This window comes from Myxocyprinus asiaticus, chromosome 4 (assembly GCF_019703515.2).
Source record: "Myxocyprinus asiaticus isolate MX2 ecotype Aquarium Trade chromosome 4, UBuf_Myxa_2, whole genome shotgun sequence".
NCBI lineage: Eukaryota > Metazoa > Chordata > Actinopteri > Cypriniformes > Catostomidae > Myxocyprinus > Myxocyprinus asiaticus.
The window spans coordinates 27879428-27899212 of record NC_059347.1 but is presented as its reverse complement, the minus strand read 5'-3'; the positions used below and the strand labels follow the sequence as shown (position 1 = coordinate 27899212).

The 19785-nt window shown below is 40.4% G+C and overlaps 1 protein-coding gene across 1 annotated transcript in view; it reads left to right on the top strand.

Moving 5' to 3' along the window:
• tmem8b (transmembrane protein 8B) overlaps positions 1-19785 on the top strand; it is a 202086-nt gene that overhangs the window by 156179 nt on the left and 26122 nt on the right. Inside the window, exon 6 of the mRNA XM_051696663.1 lies at positions 4080-4459. Within this exon, the coding sequence (XP_051552623.1) occupies positions 4080-4459 (380 nt within the window). The remainder of the gene's footprint in view (positions 1-4079; positions 4460-19785) is intronic.

The following is a 19785-nucleotide window of genomic DNA, read 5'->3' as shown; positions in this document are numbered from 1 at the left end:
TCACGTTTACATGAGTTTTGAAATCATTTGGTCATTCACAGCTTTTGACATCAAAATGTAAAGAGGCATCAGTATGGCAAGTGCACACATTGGATAAGCCGGTAAGAAGGCCAGTAAAGGTGTTTACACGCAACGCAAAATCAGGGTTATGGGCAAAATATTTATGCTTAAACTGTTTATAAACTTACCTTGATAAAGGAAAGCCATTTAAGGAGTTTGCATGACCACACTCATTGTCGTCTTATTAAGCATAATCGTGTAAGATCATGCATGTAAATGCATTCATAATCATCCTATAAAACATCCCCAAATTAAGTAGTGTGCAACTACATTGAGCACAATTGAGCACAAAATGAAAAATAGTTTTCCAGATTTTTTTTTTTTTTTTTTTTTTAAACAACACCAGGGAACACTGGATTGTGTTAAATTATTTTCAGAAATGTAAGTTTCTGAAAAGTTTGACATATTCTTGAGAAAACCTTTGCCATTGTTAGGTGCTTTCGGAGCAATAGAATTGTTCAGTTACTAAATAACCACCTCTTGAATAAGAAATCTTAGACGCTTGCTCCTTGTAATGTTCCACATCTGTATATCTATATAGGCAATAGTGAGTTGAAGAATGAATTAATGAATGATTTCTAAAGCAGCTCTACCATGTCATTACCCAGTCTGACCTGTTATACAAAAGTTTCAGTGGCATAGTATTGCAGCTGCAGACCCAGCAGGTGCTGAATAGTGCACACGATGACACATCCTCATCGGGATCCAGGCGGCATGTTCGAGTGCCAGCCCTCATTGATGTCCTCGACTCGCTAATTGTGATCTTTTGCCCATCATTGCTTTTGTCAACAAGGACTATAATGACATTTCATGGCAAAATAGATGTAATTACAGAGGAGCAAAAAGGGTTGATTTGATCAGATGGAGAGGCCTTATAAACGTTGCGGGATTTGCATATTAATCAAGTCTCGGACGTGCCAGGTTTTCTTGAGATGTTGCGGTGTTCCTCCAATGTCACAGTTAAACGAGACATTTACAACTTTGGACGTTGCTCTCTGGGCCACTGCTGTGCTGTAAAGGTTTTAATAGCCACCACTGGGTCTTGATTATTATTGATGTAGATTCAAAAGTCATTAGATTGATCATACGTTTAATGAATTTAAAGGATGGAAAGTGAGATTCTGCTCAGCTGCTCTGCAGTGATGTGAGGCTTAGAGGTGTGAATCTTCCCTGGCCTCATGATTCGATTACAATTCAAAGGGTTACATTTCGATTACAAATTGATTCTCGATGCATCGCGATGCATCTTGTCCTCCAGATTTTTTTTATCAGTACAAACACTCAGATAGATTTAAACTCTTTTTATCCCTTTCAGCCTTTTTTTAACAGCTGTTTTCAAAATCAGCACGAGTCTGTGACTATGGCCATGTAGTTGATACACCCAGTCTGTGATCAGTTCTGAAGTGTTTGCTTGGCTTTAGTATTTACACGACTGACATTTGTTTCTAGCATCTCACTCTGTATCTGGAGTGCACATGTGTGCCACTGTGCTTCCGTGGTTTAAATTGAACTCAGAATCAATTCAGAATTTTTGAGAATTGATTGGAGAAAGAATTGCAATGTATCAGAGAATCAGTTTTATTCTGCCACCCCTAGTGAGGCTACATAAAATATTGAGGTCCGCAGAATCCAGGTACATGAGCTCTGCATTGACTGACATTTAATTACCCTACCCACCTGAGGAAATAATAATCCGCTTTTGAGCGTGGAGAACTTGTCTCATCGCTTAGGACTGTTTTAGGATTGTGAATTTGTAAAACCCTTAATCTAAAGTCAAGCCGTAACTATTGAAAACCTTCCCTCATCACTGGCTTAAGGGTTGGTAATAAAGTGGAAAATTAAAGTAATAGTTCACCTAAAAATTACAATTCTGTCATAATTTGAAGTCAATAACTTCACAGGACTATGGAACACAAAAGGCAAAATGTTAAGGCCGATTTATACTTCAGCGTCGAACCTATGGCGTAGGCTCCGCGTAGTGGCCAACACGTTGGTTTGCATTTATAGTGTCTGCGTCGTTCAGTGAGTACACAGCCAAAATGCTAACAATATGTTTAATAAATAAACAAAAGCAATGCAAGCGATTTGATTTCTGGATTCAAAAGTATTTATTAAATTATTGTAGCATCAAAAATTAGTTCAAAGTATGTGAACGTTGAAATTTAAGTACATGTTATTTATTACACATGTTGCCTGTATTGTAGGCAAAAAAAATTACTGTATGCTTGCTCTTGAGTCGTTTAAACAATAATACATAAATCTTTTGGCATACTTTTGACGTTCCGTGTTAAAAAAGGAAACGTCAAATTATTTAACTACTCACCTGAATAACACAAGTTTCCATAACTTATGAAATATGACTATTTACTGTACACATACAGTACTGTCAAACGGTCAAATCTTTGTGTCGATTGGAAAGTTTGTGAGTAGAATACAAAACATATTATTTCACTCACATATCAAATTGTTACCAAGAAAAACCCTGGAGAAAAAAGCTTTTAGAGTTTATAAGCTGTAAACAGATATACTTTGTCGCATTTCATTTGTAACTTCATGAAACACATACAGAACATAAAAAAGCAGATGCTCCTGATTGAGACAACTGCTTTAAATCAAAATCAAATCACTTTTGATGGTCCCGAGTCCAAATACAATGTAATATAATGCATAAATATTAAAATAAACTTGGATAAAATGTGGCGCTACCTCAGATGTCCTTGTATTCATCCTGGGGGATGGTCTTTGGTTAAAGTGGACCAATCACAGCTGTTGTGGTCTGCGTTGATGTGCAGTTAAATTTTTTGAAAAGGTACACGTCAGGCTATGGCGTAGGCTACGCTGTAAGTAGCTATGTGTAGCCTACACCTTAGGTTCGACTCAGAAGAATAAATTAGCCTTTAGCCTTTGTCACCATTCAGTTTCATTTTATGAAAGGGATGGAGTGAAAGTGAATGATGACTGAGGCTAACATTCTGCCTAAAATATTTTTCTGTATTCTATAAAAAAGTTTGGGACATGTAAATTCTGATAAAATTGTAATTTTGGGGGAACTATCCCTTAAAGAGAAGTGAAAGAGTAAGAGAAATACAGTAAGTAAAAACAGGAAACTGTGGGGGAAACGTGACATAATGTTTGAAATTAGTCTATTTTCACTTGTTTTACTGGTTCTGTGATAGCTTTGGGTGATAAGAGAAATATAATCCTGAAACTCTTGAGTCCTCAATAACATAACTGAACATTTATACCCTGAGGCAATCAGGCAACAATGAAATGTGTGGAGGATTTCCTTGTTGTCCTCATCAGTGCCAATTAGTTATCTCAACTCATCAGCATTGTTTTGCAAATTTACGTTTAATCAAAGTGTGTTCTGTAATCCATTCTAATTTACAAAGTGTCGTTTTATGACAAAGCCTGCAATTAAAAGATGTTAAGAACAATCATAACCTCATTTTTATGTGTCGGGAGACAACATTTTTGTAATGCAAAGAATCTGTCACAATTCGAATGAAGGCTTCAAAATCTAAATCAAGGTTTTGTAGTTTTTCTGTCTGGCATAAAAGTTTTGCAGAGCTGAGAGACTTATCAGATGAAGGAAATATCAGATGAAACAAACGTTCTCTTCCTGCATTTCCTTGGCTGTTCTGTGGTCTACGTAAGATTCTACACACAACTGAGTCAGATCTCTTCGAACTACAGACACTTTCAGCAATCATTTGGCCTGTCATCTTGACGAAGACATCTAAACTTGTGCATGAAACTGAAAAAAAGAGTGTCTCCACTGAAATGCTACTTAGATCAAGCACAAAGAGACATGGGAATGAGAGGAAGATGCTTTTAGCCTTAGAGTAACCTGAGTGCGTTTTTTGAGCTGTCAGCTTCTGTCAAGGGATTCTTCAGAGTTCAAGACATCTTCATTTCATACTTATTTTAACTCTATTAACGAGCTTCACCTTCAAATTTCTCAGTGGAAAATCTGTGCGCTCCAATTTTTAACACATCCTTTGATATTTTCTCTGCAGATTGTTCTAAGCCCACCATCACCAAGGGTTCCTCAGCCATGAACATGCCCCAGTCATTTGGCACTGCTATGGGCTTCTCTTTGCCAGAAACCCTGCCTGCTGCCAGTCTGCCTAACTTGTCCCAGAACAGTTCGAATCAAGGACCCATATTATCTGCTGAGGACAGCATCACTTACTTAGCGCCCACCGCCGACACCAATAAATGCTGGCCCATCCGACCAACACTGCGCAATGAGCTGGATACATTTTCAGTTCATTTCTACATCTTCTTTGGGCCCAACATCTCCATCCCACCAGACAGGGCTGCGATATTTGCCATCAACTTAATGCCGGTGCTGGACAGTGGAGGTGTCCTCAACATGGAGCTCAAACTCAATGTGGTGAGTCGAAATGGCTTAAACCTTTCCAAAGTTTTTAAAGGGATAGTTCATGGAAAAAAAGAAGAAGAAAATGTTATCATATTTTACATCATTTATTCACCCTTTATTTGTTCCAAACACATATGACTTTCTTCTGTGGAACACAAAAGGAGGTGTTAGACTAAATGTTAGCCTCAGTCACCTTTCACTTTCATTGTATGAAAAAAAAAGATGCAATGATAGTGAAAGGTTAATAAGGCTTACATGCTGCCTAACATCTCCTTTTGTGTTCCACAGAGCAAAGAAAGTCATATGTGTTTGGAACAACATGAGGGTGAGGAAGTGAAAGAATTTTCAGTTTTGAACCATACCTTTAATTTTTTTGTGTGTCAATGTAATGTGTCTATCTTGTACAATGTGATAAATGTATGCTGCAAATTTTAATTGTAAAATATTATTCCTTTTGACAGATAAATTGTCATGGAATGGTGTGTTTGAAGGGATGGTCCAAAATACATATTTAGGGTGCATCAAAATAATCCACACGGCTCCAGTCGACAAATAAAGTTCTTCTGAACCCAAACGATTGATTGTTTTTAGAAACAAAACAATACTTATATACTTTTTAACTACAAATGTTCGCTTCCGTACATCTCTGTGATGCGCGCTCATGAGAGGGATGAAGTAAGCTCGTTGGTAAGGTCACACGTGGAGGAGGAGGAGGCAGGAAGCGCGTCATTGTTTACAAGAGAAACTTGCATAGACCAAGCGCCGTTCACAAACCAAAACAGTCCAAAAAATTTAAAAACAATATTAAATAAAAGAAAAAATAATTAAAAAAACAAACATTACTGCAGTAAATAACCATCCTTTATTTCGGAGCAATGCCATTGTGTTATCTACTTGTGGATACCGTATTAATTTTATTTGTTCAGGTCTTGAAAAGGCTCTTAAAAAGTCTTAAATTTGATTTCCAAAAATCTGCAGCAGCCCTTTTAGAACATCCTAACAATTTAGTAAGTGTGCGTTTTTAAACATTGTTATTATTTAATTCTATTTAAACAGCATTGTGTCAATGAAGTTAGATTTTTTATTGTTTTTACTTGATATGCTACATTGATGCAGAGTTCATTATATTAAATATATTATATAGATATTATATTTTTTACCACGGGTCTGTTGAATGTTTGATTCTGATTGGTTGATGGGCGTTCTAAGTTGTGCAATTATTTTTCCAGTAAACGCACGGCTACAAAACAGTTCCATATCACTTCGCCAAATTATTTCAGTTATTTCTTAGAGCCGTACAGGCTACCACAACAAAATAACCAATTAAGACAAAGACATTGGTTAAGTACATAGGATAAGAATGACAAACAAAGTCTATATCCTAAATTTATTTCAGTTTCGATTGAAAAGCATCATTGGGCTCCCTCTCTTTCTCTCTCTCTCTTTCACTCTCATCTCACCCACACACATACACCATACATGCTACCACAGTAAAATAACCATATGAAACAAAAACATTGGTTAAAGTAAATCAGTCAAGAATGTCAAACAATATCTATAATATCCTACATTTATTTCAATTTCGGTTGAAAAGGGCCCTCGTGCTCCCTCGTCTCACCCACACCGTAGTGCTCCCTCTCTTTCGCTCTCACACAAACTCTCTCAGGAGCAAAGTCACCCTACGTATCCACTGGCGTGGAAAAACTCAGCTGAACACAGATCACCACACCAGAGAGCTGCCGCTTAGGGGCGTGTTTGTAAAATGCAAAGCCAGTGCGTTTTATCTCTTATTATTTTCAGTATACGAGCAATAATATAATCTTATATAAGTGCGATTACACTTGGAAAGATGCCAGCTTCATTTCCGAATGCCCACAATGTGGAAACAGTGCTTACCCAACCACAGTATTGCCACAATGAATGCATGCAATCATCATTTGAAGTCCGTTTAAAGTCAGAAATATACATGATAATGTGATTTAAGCACTGAATCCAGCAGAAACTCCAGCATTAAAGGGATATTTTAAGTGCTTATGACAGATGTCACTGCTTTCAGCTCACAATGATTGGCTGGTGCCAGGCATTTTTCGTTCCTCATTTGCATTAAGCAGAGGAATTGTAATTTTTCGACGCACTCGGTCACCCTCTACGCTTGCTCCGCGCTGCTGTCAATCCCACAATGCACCTCGCGAGCGTGGCACTCGACTTCCATAGGAATGCATTGAAAACACTTGCTCACCTTTGCTCGCCAAGAGCAAAGGGGAAAGGTATGGTCAGCAAACACCCGCGACTCAGTGGGATTGTAAACAGTTGTTTAGCAATGGGAAAGCTATAACAAGAATGGTGGCACTCGCTGCTGCTGAGAAGTATACTTAAACTTACGTCTTGGCAATTTGAAGCGATGTTATTCCTGACGAGAGCCACTTCCATATGCAATCTCTCTCAGTTTCTCTCTTTCTCTCGCTCACACACACACGCAAACACACACGCTCTACCTTGTTACTCCAATGTAGCGCATCCTCAGTTGCTAGTTCTAAAGTGACGTTTTCAAACTAGCAATGAAGGCTTGAGCTGTATCAATGCTAGATACACTTGATCAATACAACAGTTTCTATATTATCTGAAATATCTGTGGAAAACACCCTTTTGCTCCCTCTCTTAAGCTCTCACACACGTGGACACATACTTATATGCATTACGCGCACACACTCGCAAGCAAAAAAACAAAAACAAAGCCGTCACATCAGTGCACACCTGCATCTCAGTGGGGTTGGAAAACTTCTGATGAGAGCTGCAAAAAAAAAAAAAAAAAGGTAATTCCAGAAAAGATCTCTCTAAGTTTCTGAGTTTCTCTCTTTCGATCACTAAAACACAAATTCACACACAAAAGCACACACACACGCACAAACGCACTACCTTATTACTCCAGTAAGTGCTCCAGTAAAGCAGTGCAAGCCGCGCAAAAAAACCTCGAATGATGTCTTAAGGTGTGGTAACCATGGTATAAGTGGAATAATTGACTCCGGGCCATTGAATTGTTTAAATTTTTTAAATTATATTTCAGTAATTCAACCGTCCGTCGTCAATTATTCCTTTCATATAGAGCTTTAGCACATTTTGATCTTGTTGGGGTTTCAGGCTGATTAGCCTGTGGTCCTTTTTGTTTACAGGAGCCATGTGCTGGCCATGAACCGGGGTTTCCCCGCATGGGCTATTGTTCATGGCTGCTTACCTATCAGTGGCACTCACTATATAACCACCCTCTTGGCTTCAGTTTTCATCTGGGTTCCACCTCCAGACAAATGACTGAGTGGTTATGAGTGTGTTATAGCTAATGATGAAGAGAGGGAAGTGAGTGCTTTGTAACAGGTTTCTTTGACAACTTACATGCCTCAAACTGTATTGGTGAGAAGAGTTATCACATAACAGACATTTTGTATCGATTTTTTTTTCCAGAGTAGGTGATTCTTATAAAAAAGCATAATAAGTCTTTTAGAGAGGATTTAAAAAAAACTGTTGAGTGTGAAATCCCAGGAGATCAGCAGTTATAGAAATTCTCAAACCAGCCCATCTGGCACCAACAATCATGCCACGGTCCAAATTACTGAGATCAATTTTTTTTTACCCATTCTGATGCTTGATGTGAACATTAACTGAAGCTCCTGACCCGTATCTGCATGATATTATGCACTGCACTGCTGCCACACGATTGGCTAATTAGATAATCACATGGATGATTGTTGGTGCCCCAGATGGGCTGGTTTGAATATTTCTGTAACTGCTGATCTCCTGGGAGTTTCACACACAACAGTCTCTAGAATTTACTCAGAATGGTGCCAAAAACAAAAACAAACATCCAGTGAGCAGCAGTGCCTTGTTGATGAGAGAGGTCAACATAGAATGGCCAGACTGGTTCAAACTGACAAAGTATACGGTAACTCAGATAACAGCTCTGTCCAATTGTAATGAGAAGAATATCATCTTAAAATGCTATTCTGAGATGCGGGTTGGCGCTGTTTTGGCAGGACGAGGGGGATCTACACAATATTAGGCAAGTGGTTTTAATGTTGTGGCTGATCGATGTATTTAAAAAATCTTAGGAAAATATTTAATCATTCCAAACACAGTTGAATGCAATTTCAGCTGAAAGCCTACCATAGTGTCCTGTTTTTAGTCTCATTAACAAACAGACAAAAAAGGATGGCTTCGGAAAGATTTTGTTTGGAAACATGCATCAAGGAAGACAGGGTGGTGGGGAAATTTCAGGAATTTGTTTTTTGTTTCAACTTTTTCTTTTTCACAAGTAAATTACTATATGCAAAGATATAGAAGGAATAAAGGATATTGAAGCAAATTTCTGCATTTCTGATTCATTCTTGTTACATATACTTTATTACTGTGATGAGGCAGGTGAGGAAACAAAAAGGATAAACAAAGAAACTCAGAATATAAAAAATAAAACACGGGAAACCAAGCACAGAACATGACAACACATGTAAAGACTGACAAACTAACCAGGGGAAACAAGGGCTTAAATACACAAGGGAAGACAAGGAACACCTGGGGAAACAATCAGAGAACACAATCATGAAAAAAAACTACAAAGGATTACAAAACCACAGGAAACGGGAACTAAACAAGAATTTCAACATAAAAGTCTAAGCAAAAACACAGGGAATATGTGACAGAGCCCCCCTTTTAAGGAGCAGATTCCAGACGCTCCAAAAACAAAAAACAAATTGTCCATGGGGTGTGAGGGAAAACGGGTAGTTCAGGGGGGCACAAGGGGCAAGGGGAGCAGAGGAACAAGGCAAAGTCAGGGAGGCTTGGAACCAAGTGGATCTGGAGGGATCGAGAGCCAGGGCGATGCTGCAGGCTCGGAGGACCAATTAGACCAGAGCAGATCAGGCGGGCGGCCAGGAGACCAAGTAGAATAGAGAAGATCAGGCGGGCGGCCAGGAGACCAAGTAGAACAGCAGATCAGGCGGGCGGCCAGGAGACCAGGGAGACCAGAGCAGATCAGGTGGACGGCCAGGAGACCAGAGCAGATCAGGCGGACAGCCAGGAGACCAGGGAGACCAGAGCAGATCAGGCGGACGGCCGGGAGACCAGAGCAGATCAGGCAGACGGCCGGGAGACCAGAGCAGATCAGGCGGACGGCCGGGAGACCAGAGCAGATCAGGCCGACGGCCGGGAGACCAGAGCAGATCAGGCGGGCGGCCAGGAGACCAGAGCAGATCAGGTGGGCGGCCAGGAGACCAGAGCAGATCAGGCAGATGGCCAGGAGGCCAGGGAGACCAGAGCAGATCAGGCGGACAGCCAGGAGACCAGAGCAGATCAGGCGGACGGCCAGGAGACCAGAGCAGATCAGGCGGACGGCCAGGAGACCAGAGCAGATCAGGCGGACGGCCAGGAGACCAAGGAGACCAGAGCAGATCAGGCGGACGGCCAGGAGACCAAGGAGATAACCTCAAGGTGGAGACTGGTCAGGAGGCCTGGGAGGTGGCTGTAGGGCCAAGACAGAGTCAGGAGGCCTGGGACGAGACAGGTTCAGGAGGCCTGGGAGGCAGCCACAAGGCCGAGACAGGGTCAGGAGGCCTGGGAGGCGGCCTCAGGACAGGGTCAGGCGGCAGAGCCGCTGTATGAGTCGTCTCTGGGGGAGCGGGCGGAGCCGCAGGAAGAATGGTCTCTGGGGGAGCGGGCGGAGCCGCAGGAAGAATGGTCTCTGGGGTAGCGGGCGGAGCCGCTGGAGGAATGGTCTCTGGGGGAGCTGCTGGAGGAATAGTCTCTGGGGGAGCAGGCGGAGCCGCTGGAGGAATAATCTCTGGGGGAGCAGGCGGAGCCGCTGGAGGAATAGTCTCTGGGGGAGTGGGCAGAGCTGCTGGAGGAATATTATTCTCTGGGGGAGTGGGCTGAGCCGTGGAAGACTCTGGGAGTGGAGCTGTGGAAGACTCTGGGGGCGGAGCCGCTGGAGGAATAGGCTGTAGGGGCAGAGCCGAGGCAGGCTCTGGGGGCGGAGCCGTGGCAGGCGGCGTCGTGACAGGCTTGAGGGGCGGAGCCGTGGCAGGTCGAGACAAAGAGTCCTGGATGAATGGGAAATGACCTCCGTGGTTGCGAACATGGGAAGAGACTCGGGAACGACCTCTGTGGTCGTAGGCATGGGCAGAGACTCAGAAACGACTTCCATGGTTGTGTTCATGGGATGAGACTTGGGAACGATCTCCGTGGTCGAGAACATGGGCAGAAACTGGGAAACGACCTCTGTGGTCGTGGGCATAAGCGGAGACTTGGGAACGACCTCTGTAATCGTGGGCATGGGCAGAGACTTGGGAACAACCTCCGTGGTCGTGTACATGGGAAGAGACTCGGGAACGACCTCCGTGGTCGTGGTCATGGGCAGAGACTCGGGAACGACCTCTGTGGTCGTGGGCATGGGCGGAGACTCGGGAACGACCTCCGTGGTCGTGGGCATGGGCAGAGACTCGGGAACGACCTCTGTGGTCGTGAGCATGGGAGGAGACTTGGGAATGACCTCTGTGGTCGTGGGCATGGGCGGAGACTCGGGAACACTTTTCTTCTCCTCCTCCTCCTCCTCCTCCGGATGGCCGATGTTAACAACGGTGGCACTGGGACGGACGAGGCTTCTAGCTCATTGGCCGTGGCCGGCGTGGGCGTTGGCTCGTGGCCGTGGCCGGCGTGGGCGCTGGCTCGTTGGCCGTGGCAGGCTTCGAGACCACTGAAGCCGGGGTCAGCGTAGGGAGAGGAGGATCCTCAGATTCTAGAGTGTCCTGAGTTAACCTCACATATTCCCTCCATGTGTAGTCTCCCATCTCAGGCAATTCCCTCCACCGATAATAGGTTAAACCTATTCGGTATATTGCCTTGAGATGGGAGTCCTCAAAATCTGTGAGGCTGGCGATGGCACAGAAGAAATGGGAGTATTCCCTAATGGGTAAATCCGCCCAGCTCAATTGAGTGAACATGGCTGCTAGATCCATTTTTTTGGTCAGTCTTTCTGTGACGAGGCAGGTGATGAATGAGGATCTAAACGCAGCTTTATTAACAAAAGGATGAACAAAGAAACTCAGAATATAAAAACAAAACACGGGAAACCAAGAACAGAACATGAGAACACATGTAAAGATTGACAAACTAACCAGGGGAAACAAGGGTTTAAATACACAAGGGAAGACAAGAAACACCTGGGGAAACAATCAGAGAATGAGGAACACATGGGGAAACAATCAGAGAGAACCAATCATGAAAAAAACTACAAAGGACTACAAAACCACAGGAAACAGGAACTAAACAAGAATTTCAACATAAAAGTCTAAGCAAAAACACAGGGAATACGTGACAATTACAGTCAATACAGTGAAAAGGTGTTGATGTTATTCTATAATCAAATACTGATTTATGTGAAAAATCATTCAAACTTCAAAGATAAAAGTTAATCATTCATGTAATGCTCCCTGTTATTAGTGTTTTTTAGGTCAGTGTGTTCAGAGTGACAATGTATGCTTTCTGAATGAGAATTGTTGCCATTGTTATGGTCGAACAAGCTTATTTTGAGACATGTATGAAGTGTTTTGGTGGTTTGAGTGAGTTTTGGATGTGAGATTTCAGTAACTGTTTGGCCAAGATGCATGTTGGTTATGCTGACTGAAGAGTTTTGAAAAAGTGACTTCAATATTGATCGATGCTTGTTAGCAATCAAGAAAAAAAACTGTAAATCTAGAAAAATGTCAACTGTCTGACATAATGAGCCAGTTTGGATGGGCATAAATATGCATGATCAGATAAAAGGGGGCCCGTATTCATGCTTGGATCCACTCAAAGTGTCAGCTTCAGACAGGCTCAGAAACTCAAAAACAGGAATCATCTCAGTGAATCAAAAAGAGAATTACTCAAGGGGTAAAACAAATCTGCAGCAGCACAAGTGGCATTACATGCTTGTTTGATGAAAAATCTCAATTTCAAAAACTGATATAAATGCACTGATACCCTTTATTGCAGAGATAATGATTTTAGATATTATGGGCCTCAAAGGCACATCTTGGAGACAGGGCCGTCCTTAGGGCAGTGCAACCAGTTCGGTCGTACCAGGCCTTCTAAATGCTAAATGCACCAATGTGTAAATAAAAAGCAAGTTACCATTGTTACAACATGAAATATAATTAACGTGTTAAATGAGTTGTGTTTTTTGTTTATTTATTTTTTTTATCCTTGGTGGAATCAAGTTCAGTGGTAGAATTGAATACCTTTTTTGTAGTCCAGACTGCAAAATGTATTTATCTGTGTCTATATAGAAATTGACTTTCAAAATAACAATCTTCGGGTCTCCATTTATCATCCATGTCTGCTGGCATTTCATTACATTTCGATAAGAAAAAATAATAATAAAAAAAAAATAAAAAATAGAATATTTGCTAAAGCAAGGCAGTGCTCAAAGAGGCGTTATTTCTTTTTTATGAATGAATTACATTTTTCCTGAAAGTTCAAGACTTAAAAGTCAAAATGCATATAACGTTTTGGTTGAGTGTCATCAAATTTGATAATTAACACATTACAAGAGAGGGAGCTTTCTAGACCACTTTCTCTTTTGATATACAAAACGTTTTTGGACACTTTTAGACACTTAAGCCACACTTAATGGTATTCATTTTTATTGCATTAGATAACAAATTATCTGCAAACAAATGATGCTACTATTGAGACATTTATTTGCAATGACATTTAACCAACTGGTCTCATGTGTGAAGGTGATTTTTAGTTGATGACTTCATTTCTACAGTATCTATTTAAATAATATATATTAGTTTTTCCATTTCAAACCTAACACTTCTTTTTTTTTATGTTTTGCTTTAAAAGTGTGCTGTCTTGACACCTTTTTATATTTTTTTATCCAATGCAAAGACATACATACATTTTAAGTGTGCCTTGAGTGTGCTCAAAACTTTTTGGAACAATTGTGTCTGTGTCATACATTTGGACCTGCATAATTGTAAACTGTTTAGCTTATTGCTCTGGCAGCTTTTCTGTAGAAAAAACAAAACAAAACAAAACAAAAAACAATACACATACGCATATGCACACTGTCCCCTCAGCTCATGAGTATGTCCTCAACCAGACATGCATGTCTGAGAGAAAGCCAAGGGCATCAGGCTAATGAGCTGCAGTAAAGGCCAAAGGAAGTGTGTGTGTGTATGTGTATGTGTTTATACTACATTGTGGGGACCAAATGAGACCTGAGATCATCTACCTTGTGGGGCCCAGCCAGCGGTCCCCATGAGGGAAATGGCTTATTAAACATACTAAATGATGTTTTTTTGAAAACGTAATTATGCAAAAAGGTTTCTGTGAGGGTTAGGTTTAGGTGTAGGGTTATGGTTTGGGGATACAAATTATCGTAAGATCTGTATAAAATCCATAAAATGCATGGAAGTCTATTGTGGGGGGAAGTCCCCACAATGATATAAAAACAAGTTTGTGTGTGTGTGTGTTTCTGTGTGAGGAAGCCCACCCTATGTGAAGGTGAAGTTGATCCCCCATAGTGTTTCATGCTCTCTCAGTAATTACGTCCTTCAAGTTTGAAGGCAGAGAGAGAATGCACTGAATACCGTGTCCCTCAGAGAACATTTTAAACACAAAGACTGCTGGACAAAATGTCAAAATTCCACTGAAGGACAAACAAAATACCATTTTTAATCAGTAGACGAGGGGCAATCTGTCAGATTGTACAGAATGTGAATTATTAGCATTTTCAATATTCAATACAGAAAATATAAATTGGTTCTAATAGAGCTGCAGTTGGAATCCTGTTCCTTTGACCTCTTTTTATACTCCTTTGAAGATGAAAAACTGAAAATAGTTGGCTTATTATCTGAAACAGACCCTATATTAGCTTGAGAGGTAATATAGTGGAGAGCAAAGAATTTCATTTATCCCATTTTCCTTCCATCTGTTCGTCATTGTTCTTCTACTGTAATCTTTTGTTGTTCAATATGTTGACTTAATGACTGAATTAATCAGATTAAATTTAGTCATTTGACTCTGAAAATGTCAAGAACTATAGTGTATTCTTATACATTGTGACAGTCTAATTCATTACTTATTAAGCATAAAATGCTATCAATTTGGTTGAAGTTTAAGCTGCCTTATATAATGAAATGAACTGCATATACAACCTTTTTTGCTATTTTTATGATTGCTTTTATGTAGTTTTAACTTTGTAAACCCTTGGATTTACCTGGTTTTAAGTCTTAGCAGACAAACATGGGCTGCTTAAATAACACACAAACAATTTTTTTTTTATGCCTTTATTGAACACGTGTAAACATTTTGAATACAGGTTGGAAAAAGTATGTGAATCTTGAAAAATGACTTTGCCAAAAACTAACCTGATCCCAACCAATAAGACGGAATGCAGAAATACATATAAATCCAAGGGTTCACTTTCTTTCCCTACAACTGTAAAACAATTCAATCCCTTTCTATCCCAGTTATTGACATAATATTCATTCTAAACAGCAAAGACTGCTTATCAGTGGTTCTCCTTTTTCCTTCAACAACAATTTGTAGTCATCAGATGCTTACCTGTCTGATAAATGCCAATAATGTAGTATTGTTTTTTTTTGTTTGTTTTTTTACATTTAACAGCATACTTGTCAACTTTCATGTGGTCACTTCACTTCTGAATGTGTGCAAGAAACTTTTGTGGCCTGTTAATTATGAAAGAGGCTTGAATAACAGCCAAGAGCTGCCCAGAGTGAACCTAGTTGCTCATCCATCATTGTTAAAAACTTGCATCCCAAATTGGGGTCTGGTTTGAGGCCAGTTCAACACAGGTGCTTGGCACAGAATGGACATTAAAGCACTCAACGTTGAATATGGAGCAAAAGAGAAGCCAGTATATTTCAGTTAGTGTTGTACTGATTACTAAGAACACTGGCTTGATAGAAGCCTGCATTGAGAGGCTGTTTGTTCATATTTAGATTACATGGTTGCATTGCCCATATTCTAATGTTATAGACAGTTGCTCTTATCACAAAAAAGATGCTGAATACTACCACTGAAATTGATTCCAACCAGGATAAAAAAAAGAACTCATTTAACGCGTTAAATATATTTGCATGTTGTAACAATGGTAACTTGCTTTGCATTTAGGAAAATACACCATTGTTTGAACTACTCAAGTAAAAAGCCATCTGTATACTGTATGTACTTAAAATGTACAGATGCAAAATATGTAAAAATCTAAACAAATTAACATGGTGTTCTTGCATTTTGATACTTCCATACTAGGTCTTTGAAGTCACTAAACATAGACCTGAGCATTTATTCCTGATCATATGTGTACATAAAACTAACTTTTTTTAGTGTATATATATATATATATATATATATATATATATATATATATATATATATATATATAGCCAGAAGACAATTGTATTAGATTGTATCATATAGAAGATAGTGTAAAGTGTATTTTATTTATATTTAGTGTAATAAAATTGTTTAATGGCATTGTCCTCTACTGTTTTTTGTTTTGTTTTTTTGTAACAAAAAATTATTTCATATATATTCACTAGAAGATTTAATACATGCAAGAGATAAAAAATCCAGATAAAATAAACTGTATTCAAAAATTTATATTTCTTTTCATTAAATATAAACACAACTTTTCACGTTGTTTTGCTATAAATTAAATTTTCACTCTGTAATCCATCTTTTATGCACTCCAGCACTGTTATTTGTTGTGGTCCGAGAAGCGCCACGCCGTGTCGCGTCGCGGCTAGGACACGGCACAGGTATCAAACACGGGGCATGTCGATGCGGTTCAGGTTGCAGACAGTACACACAAAAGTTACCAAGGTTTTTCCCTTTTTCGAGTATGAAGAATGCTAAAGTTAATAATCTATATCCTTTGATAATGATATGGGTTGAATTTAATGGAAGATATGTGAGTTGCGCTCTGTGGCGCGGCAGAAATTTCGTAGCTGGGCATAGTTGTTTCGAATTTTAGAATGCGCCATGTCTTATTTAATGTTCAACAACGACAAACAATGGTTTACAGGAAAACTCAGACAGTTTCATCATGTCAAAGAGGATGCTTACAGAAGCGGGGATAAAATCTTGAATAATCAGTCCAAAAACACACTAAGGAAATTAAAGTGGCTAAAAGAAGCTACTCTGAGAAGCTGAAAAACGAGTTTTCAGCTAACGACCCTGCATCAGTGCAGAGAGTCCTGAAAGACATTACTAACTTTAAGACACCATCCCCAACACTATAGGGAACCAACAACTGACTGACGACTTGAATGTGTTTTACTGTAGATTTGAAAAGCCCAGTCTCAAACCCCACACCCGCTCTGACCTTCACTTAACACAAACACCAACACCTCCTGCAACACCCATCCCCCCCGCTACTCAACCTGTACTTAACATCTGTGCAGAGGAGGTGTGCTGGGTCTTCCGAAAACAAAAGACAAGGAAAGCACAGGGCCCAGATGGTGTTTCACCCACTTGTCTAAAATCCTGTACGGATTAGCTGGCCCCCATTTTCACACAGATCTTCAACAAATCACTGGAGCAGTGTGAAGTTACCTGCTGCTTCAAATGATACACTATCATCCCTGTCCCAAAGAACCCAAGATCAAAGGACTTAATGACTACAGACCCGTCGCGCTGACATCTGTGGTCATGAAGTCATTTAAGAGACTGGTGTTGGCTCACCTGAAGGACATCACTGGACTCTTTCTAGATCCCCTTCAATTTGCTTATAGAGCAAACAGCTCTGTAGATGATGCAGTCAACATGGGATTGCATCATATCCTGCAACATCTGGACAGACCAGGGACATATGCAAGGATACTTTTTGTGGACTTTAGTTCGGCTTTCAACACCATCATCTCAGCTCTCCTATGGAATAAATTAACCCAACCAGGATGAAGATGAGTCTGCATACAGAAGGGAGGTTGAACGGCTGGCTCACTGGTGCAGTCATAACAACCTTGAGCTCAACACGCTCAAAACAGTGGAGATGATTGTGGACTTTAGGAAGAACACCTGAACATTGACCCCGCTCACCATTCTAAACAGTACTGTGGCAACACTGGAATCATTCGGGTTCCTGGGCACTACCATCTCACAGGACCTGAAGTGGGAGACCCACATTGATTCCATTGTGAAAAAGGCCCAGCAGAGGTTGTACTTCCTTTGCCAGTTGAGGAAGTTCAACCTGCCACAGGCGCTGCTAATCCAGTTCTACTCAGCCGTCATTGAGTCTGTCCTCTGCACTTCAATAACTGTCTGGTTTGATTCAGCTACGAAATCATACAACAGAAGACTACAAAGGACAGTTCGGACTGCTGAGCAGATTATTAATGCCCCTTGCCATCCCTTCAAGAACTGTACACTTCCAGAGTGAGGAAAAGGACTGGTAAAATCACTCTGGACCCCACTCACCCATCCCACTACCTTTTTGAACTGTTGACTTCTGGTCAACGCTACAGAGCACTGAGCACCAGAACCATCAGGCACAAGAACAGTTTTTTTCACCTCAGGATATCCATCTCATGAACAGTTAAAACTATACTTGTCATGGTTCTGGCATTTGTGCCGGCTCATACTGTTGTTTGTTTTTCTCTCTCCGTCGTGTCTCACAGGTGGAGCCGGCATGCGTGATCAGCGTTTCCATGGGAGCGCTGATTGTTCTCGGGCAGACGTTGATCACAGCAATGATTTACTCGCACGTTCCACCTGCTTTACTCTTATTGCGCTCCCTGCTTATTCCTTGTGTTTCCCCTCTTTCTTTGCCAGTTTATTGTTTGCTGTCAAATGTTAACCATGCTCACTTATTTAGTTGGAGATTGCTCGTGTGTCTGTTGGTTGCCTGTCTCTAGAGGTGTGGTTAACTTCCTGTTCACTGCCACCTTCACCTTCGCCTGTATTGTTGCCCAGTTTGCTTGGAGGAGGATTCCTCGGTCTCTGCCCATGTGTCGGGGAGAAACTCACCTGGGCTTTGCTTCGCACCACACCAGCTTCAACGGACTCTCTTCAGATTGCTCCTGACTTCCACAATGCACGCACTTATCATACAAACACACTCTTCCCGACTCCTCTCACCACTGCAGCTGGTGCCTGATATTACTTGCAGAAAGCCTTTGTTATTAATAAATCCTTTTGAACTGTTCTCCTCTGCGTTTGGGTCCCTTTGTCTCCCCTCACCCTCTGACAATACTATAATTACGTGCAATACACAGCCTAGTCAATTATATTATTTAACATATCCTTCCTCTTCTGCATTACATTCCCTTGCACTGTATATAACAGATTTGTATTTGTACATACTATATGCATATTTTTGTCTTATTGTGTATTTCTATATATACTTATATTTCTATGCGCTCTTTATTTTTATTCTGTTTTTTATATCTATATCTGTCTTGTTGTATTGTTTGTGCACTGGAAGGTTCTGTCACCAAGAACAATTACTTGTATGTGGAAGCATACTTGGCAGTAAAAGCTCATTCTGATTCTGATTCTTCTGATTCTCTCTCTCTATCCACAATTTATGTGTATGAGAGAGAGACAGTTCGCTAATTTGCCTCATGTCCTGGATTCGCTCATTCAACAAGACTCTCTGTTTTATTTATAAAGGGAGTGAAAGGCAAGGGCAAACTTCTTTATTTTCAGGCATCTGTGGATAGGGGTGTAGGTGCTACTGGTTGTTTAAATCAGTTTTACTATCAGAAATAATAATTAATTGTTATTAATTATTGAATAATTTAATAATAGAATTCAACTCATTCAATTCTATTCTTGGGGCACCACTCTTTGACGAGAAAAATGATAGCAAGTTACTGATCGAGTCTCTTAAAAACAAAGTCTACCCTGAAGGTTGAGTATCTTAATTGTTAATCAAAATAATCAAAAAGGGGAGAAACTAGTTAAATTATTTTCATACAAATCTAATAGTAATCCAATTACAGTTAGTTTCTAACATCAATAATATAACAGTACTCTGAGGTAACATGGGAGTTCTTGACGTGGCAGAGGCTGGCTTCAACACAATATTCAAACAAAAACAAACAGGAGTACTTATTATAATATAACAAGATTTATTATAATCAAGCAGTAATGAACACAGCCAATTCTAGCTGAATATAATCCAAAAAAAAATATCAAGGAAATCCTAAACTAACAGTGGCGATATATGCTAGTGTGTGTTTGTGTATATGTGTGTGTGTGTGTGTGTGTCCAGATGCGGTAACAAAGGAATCAAAATGGAGGATCAGGTTCAAAATGGAGGGTTAGATCCAAGATGGAGCTGA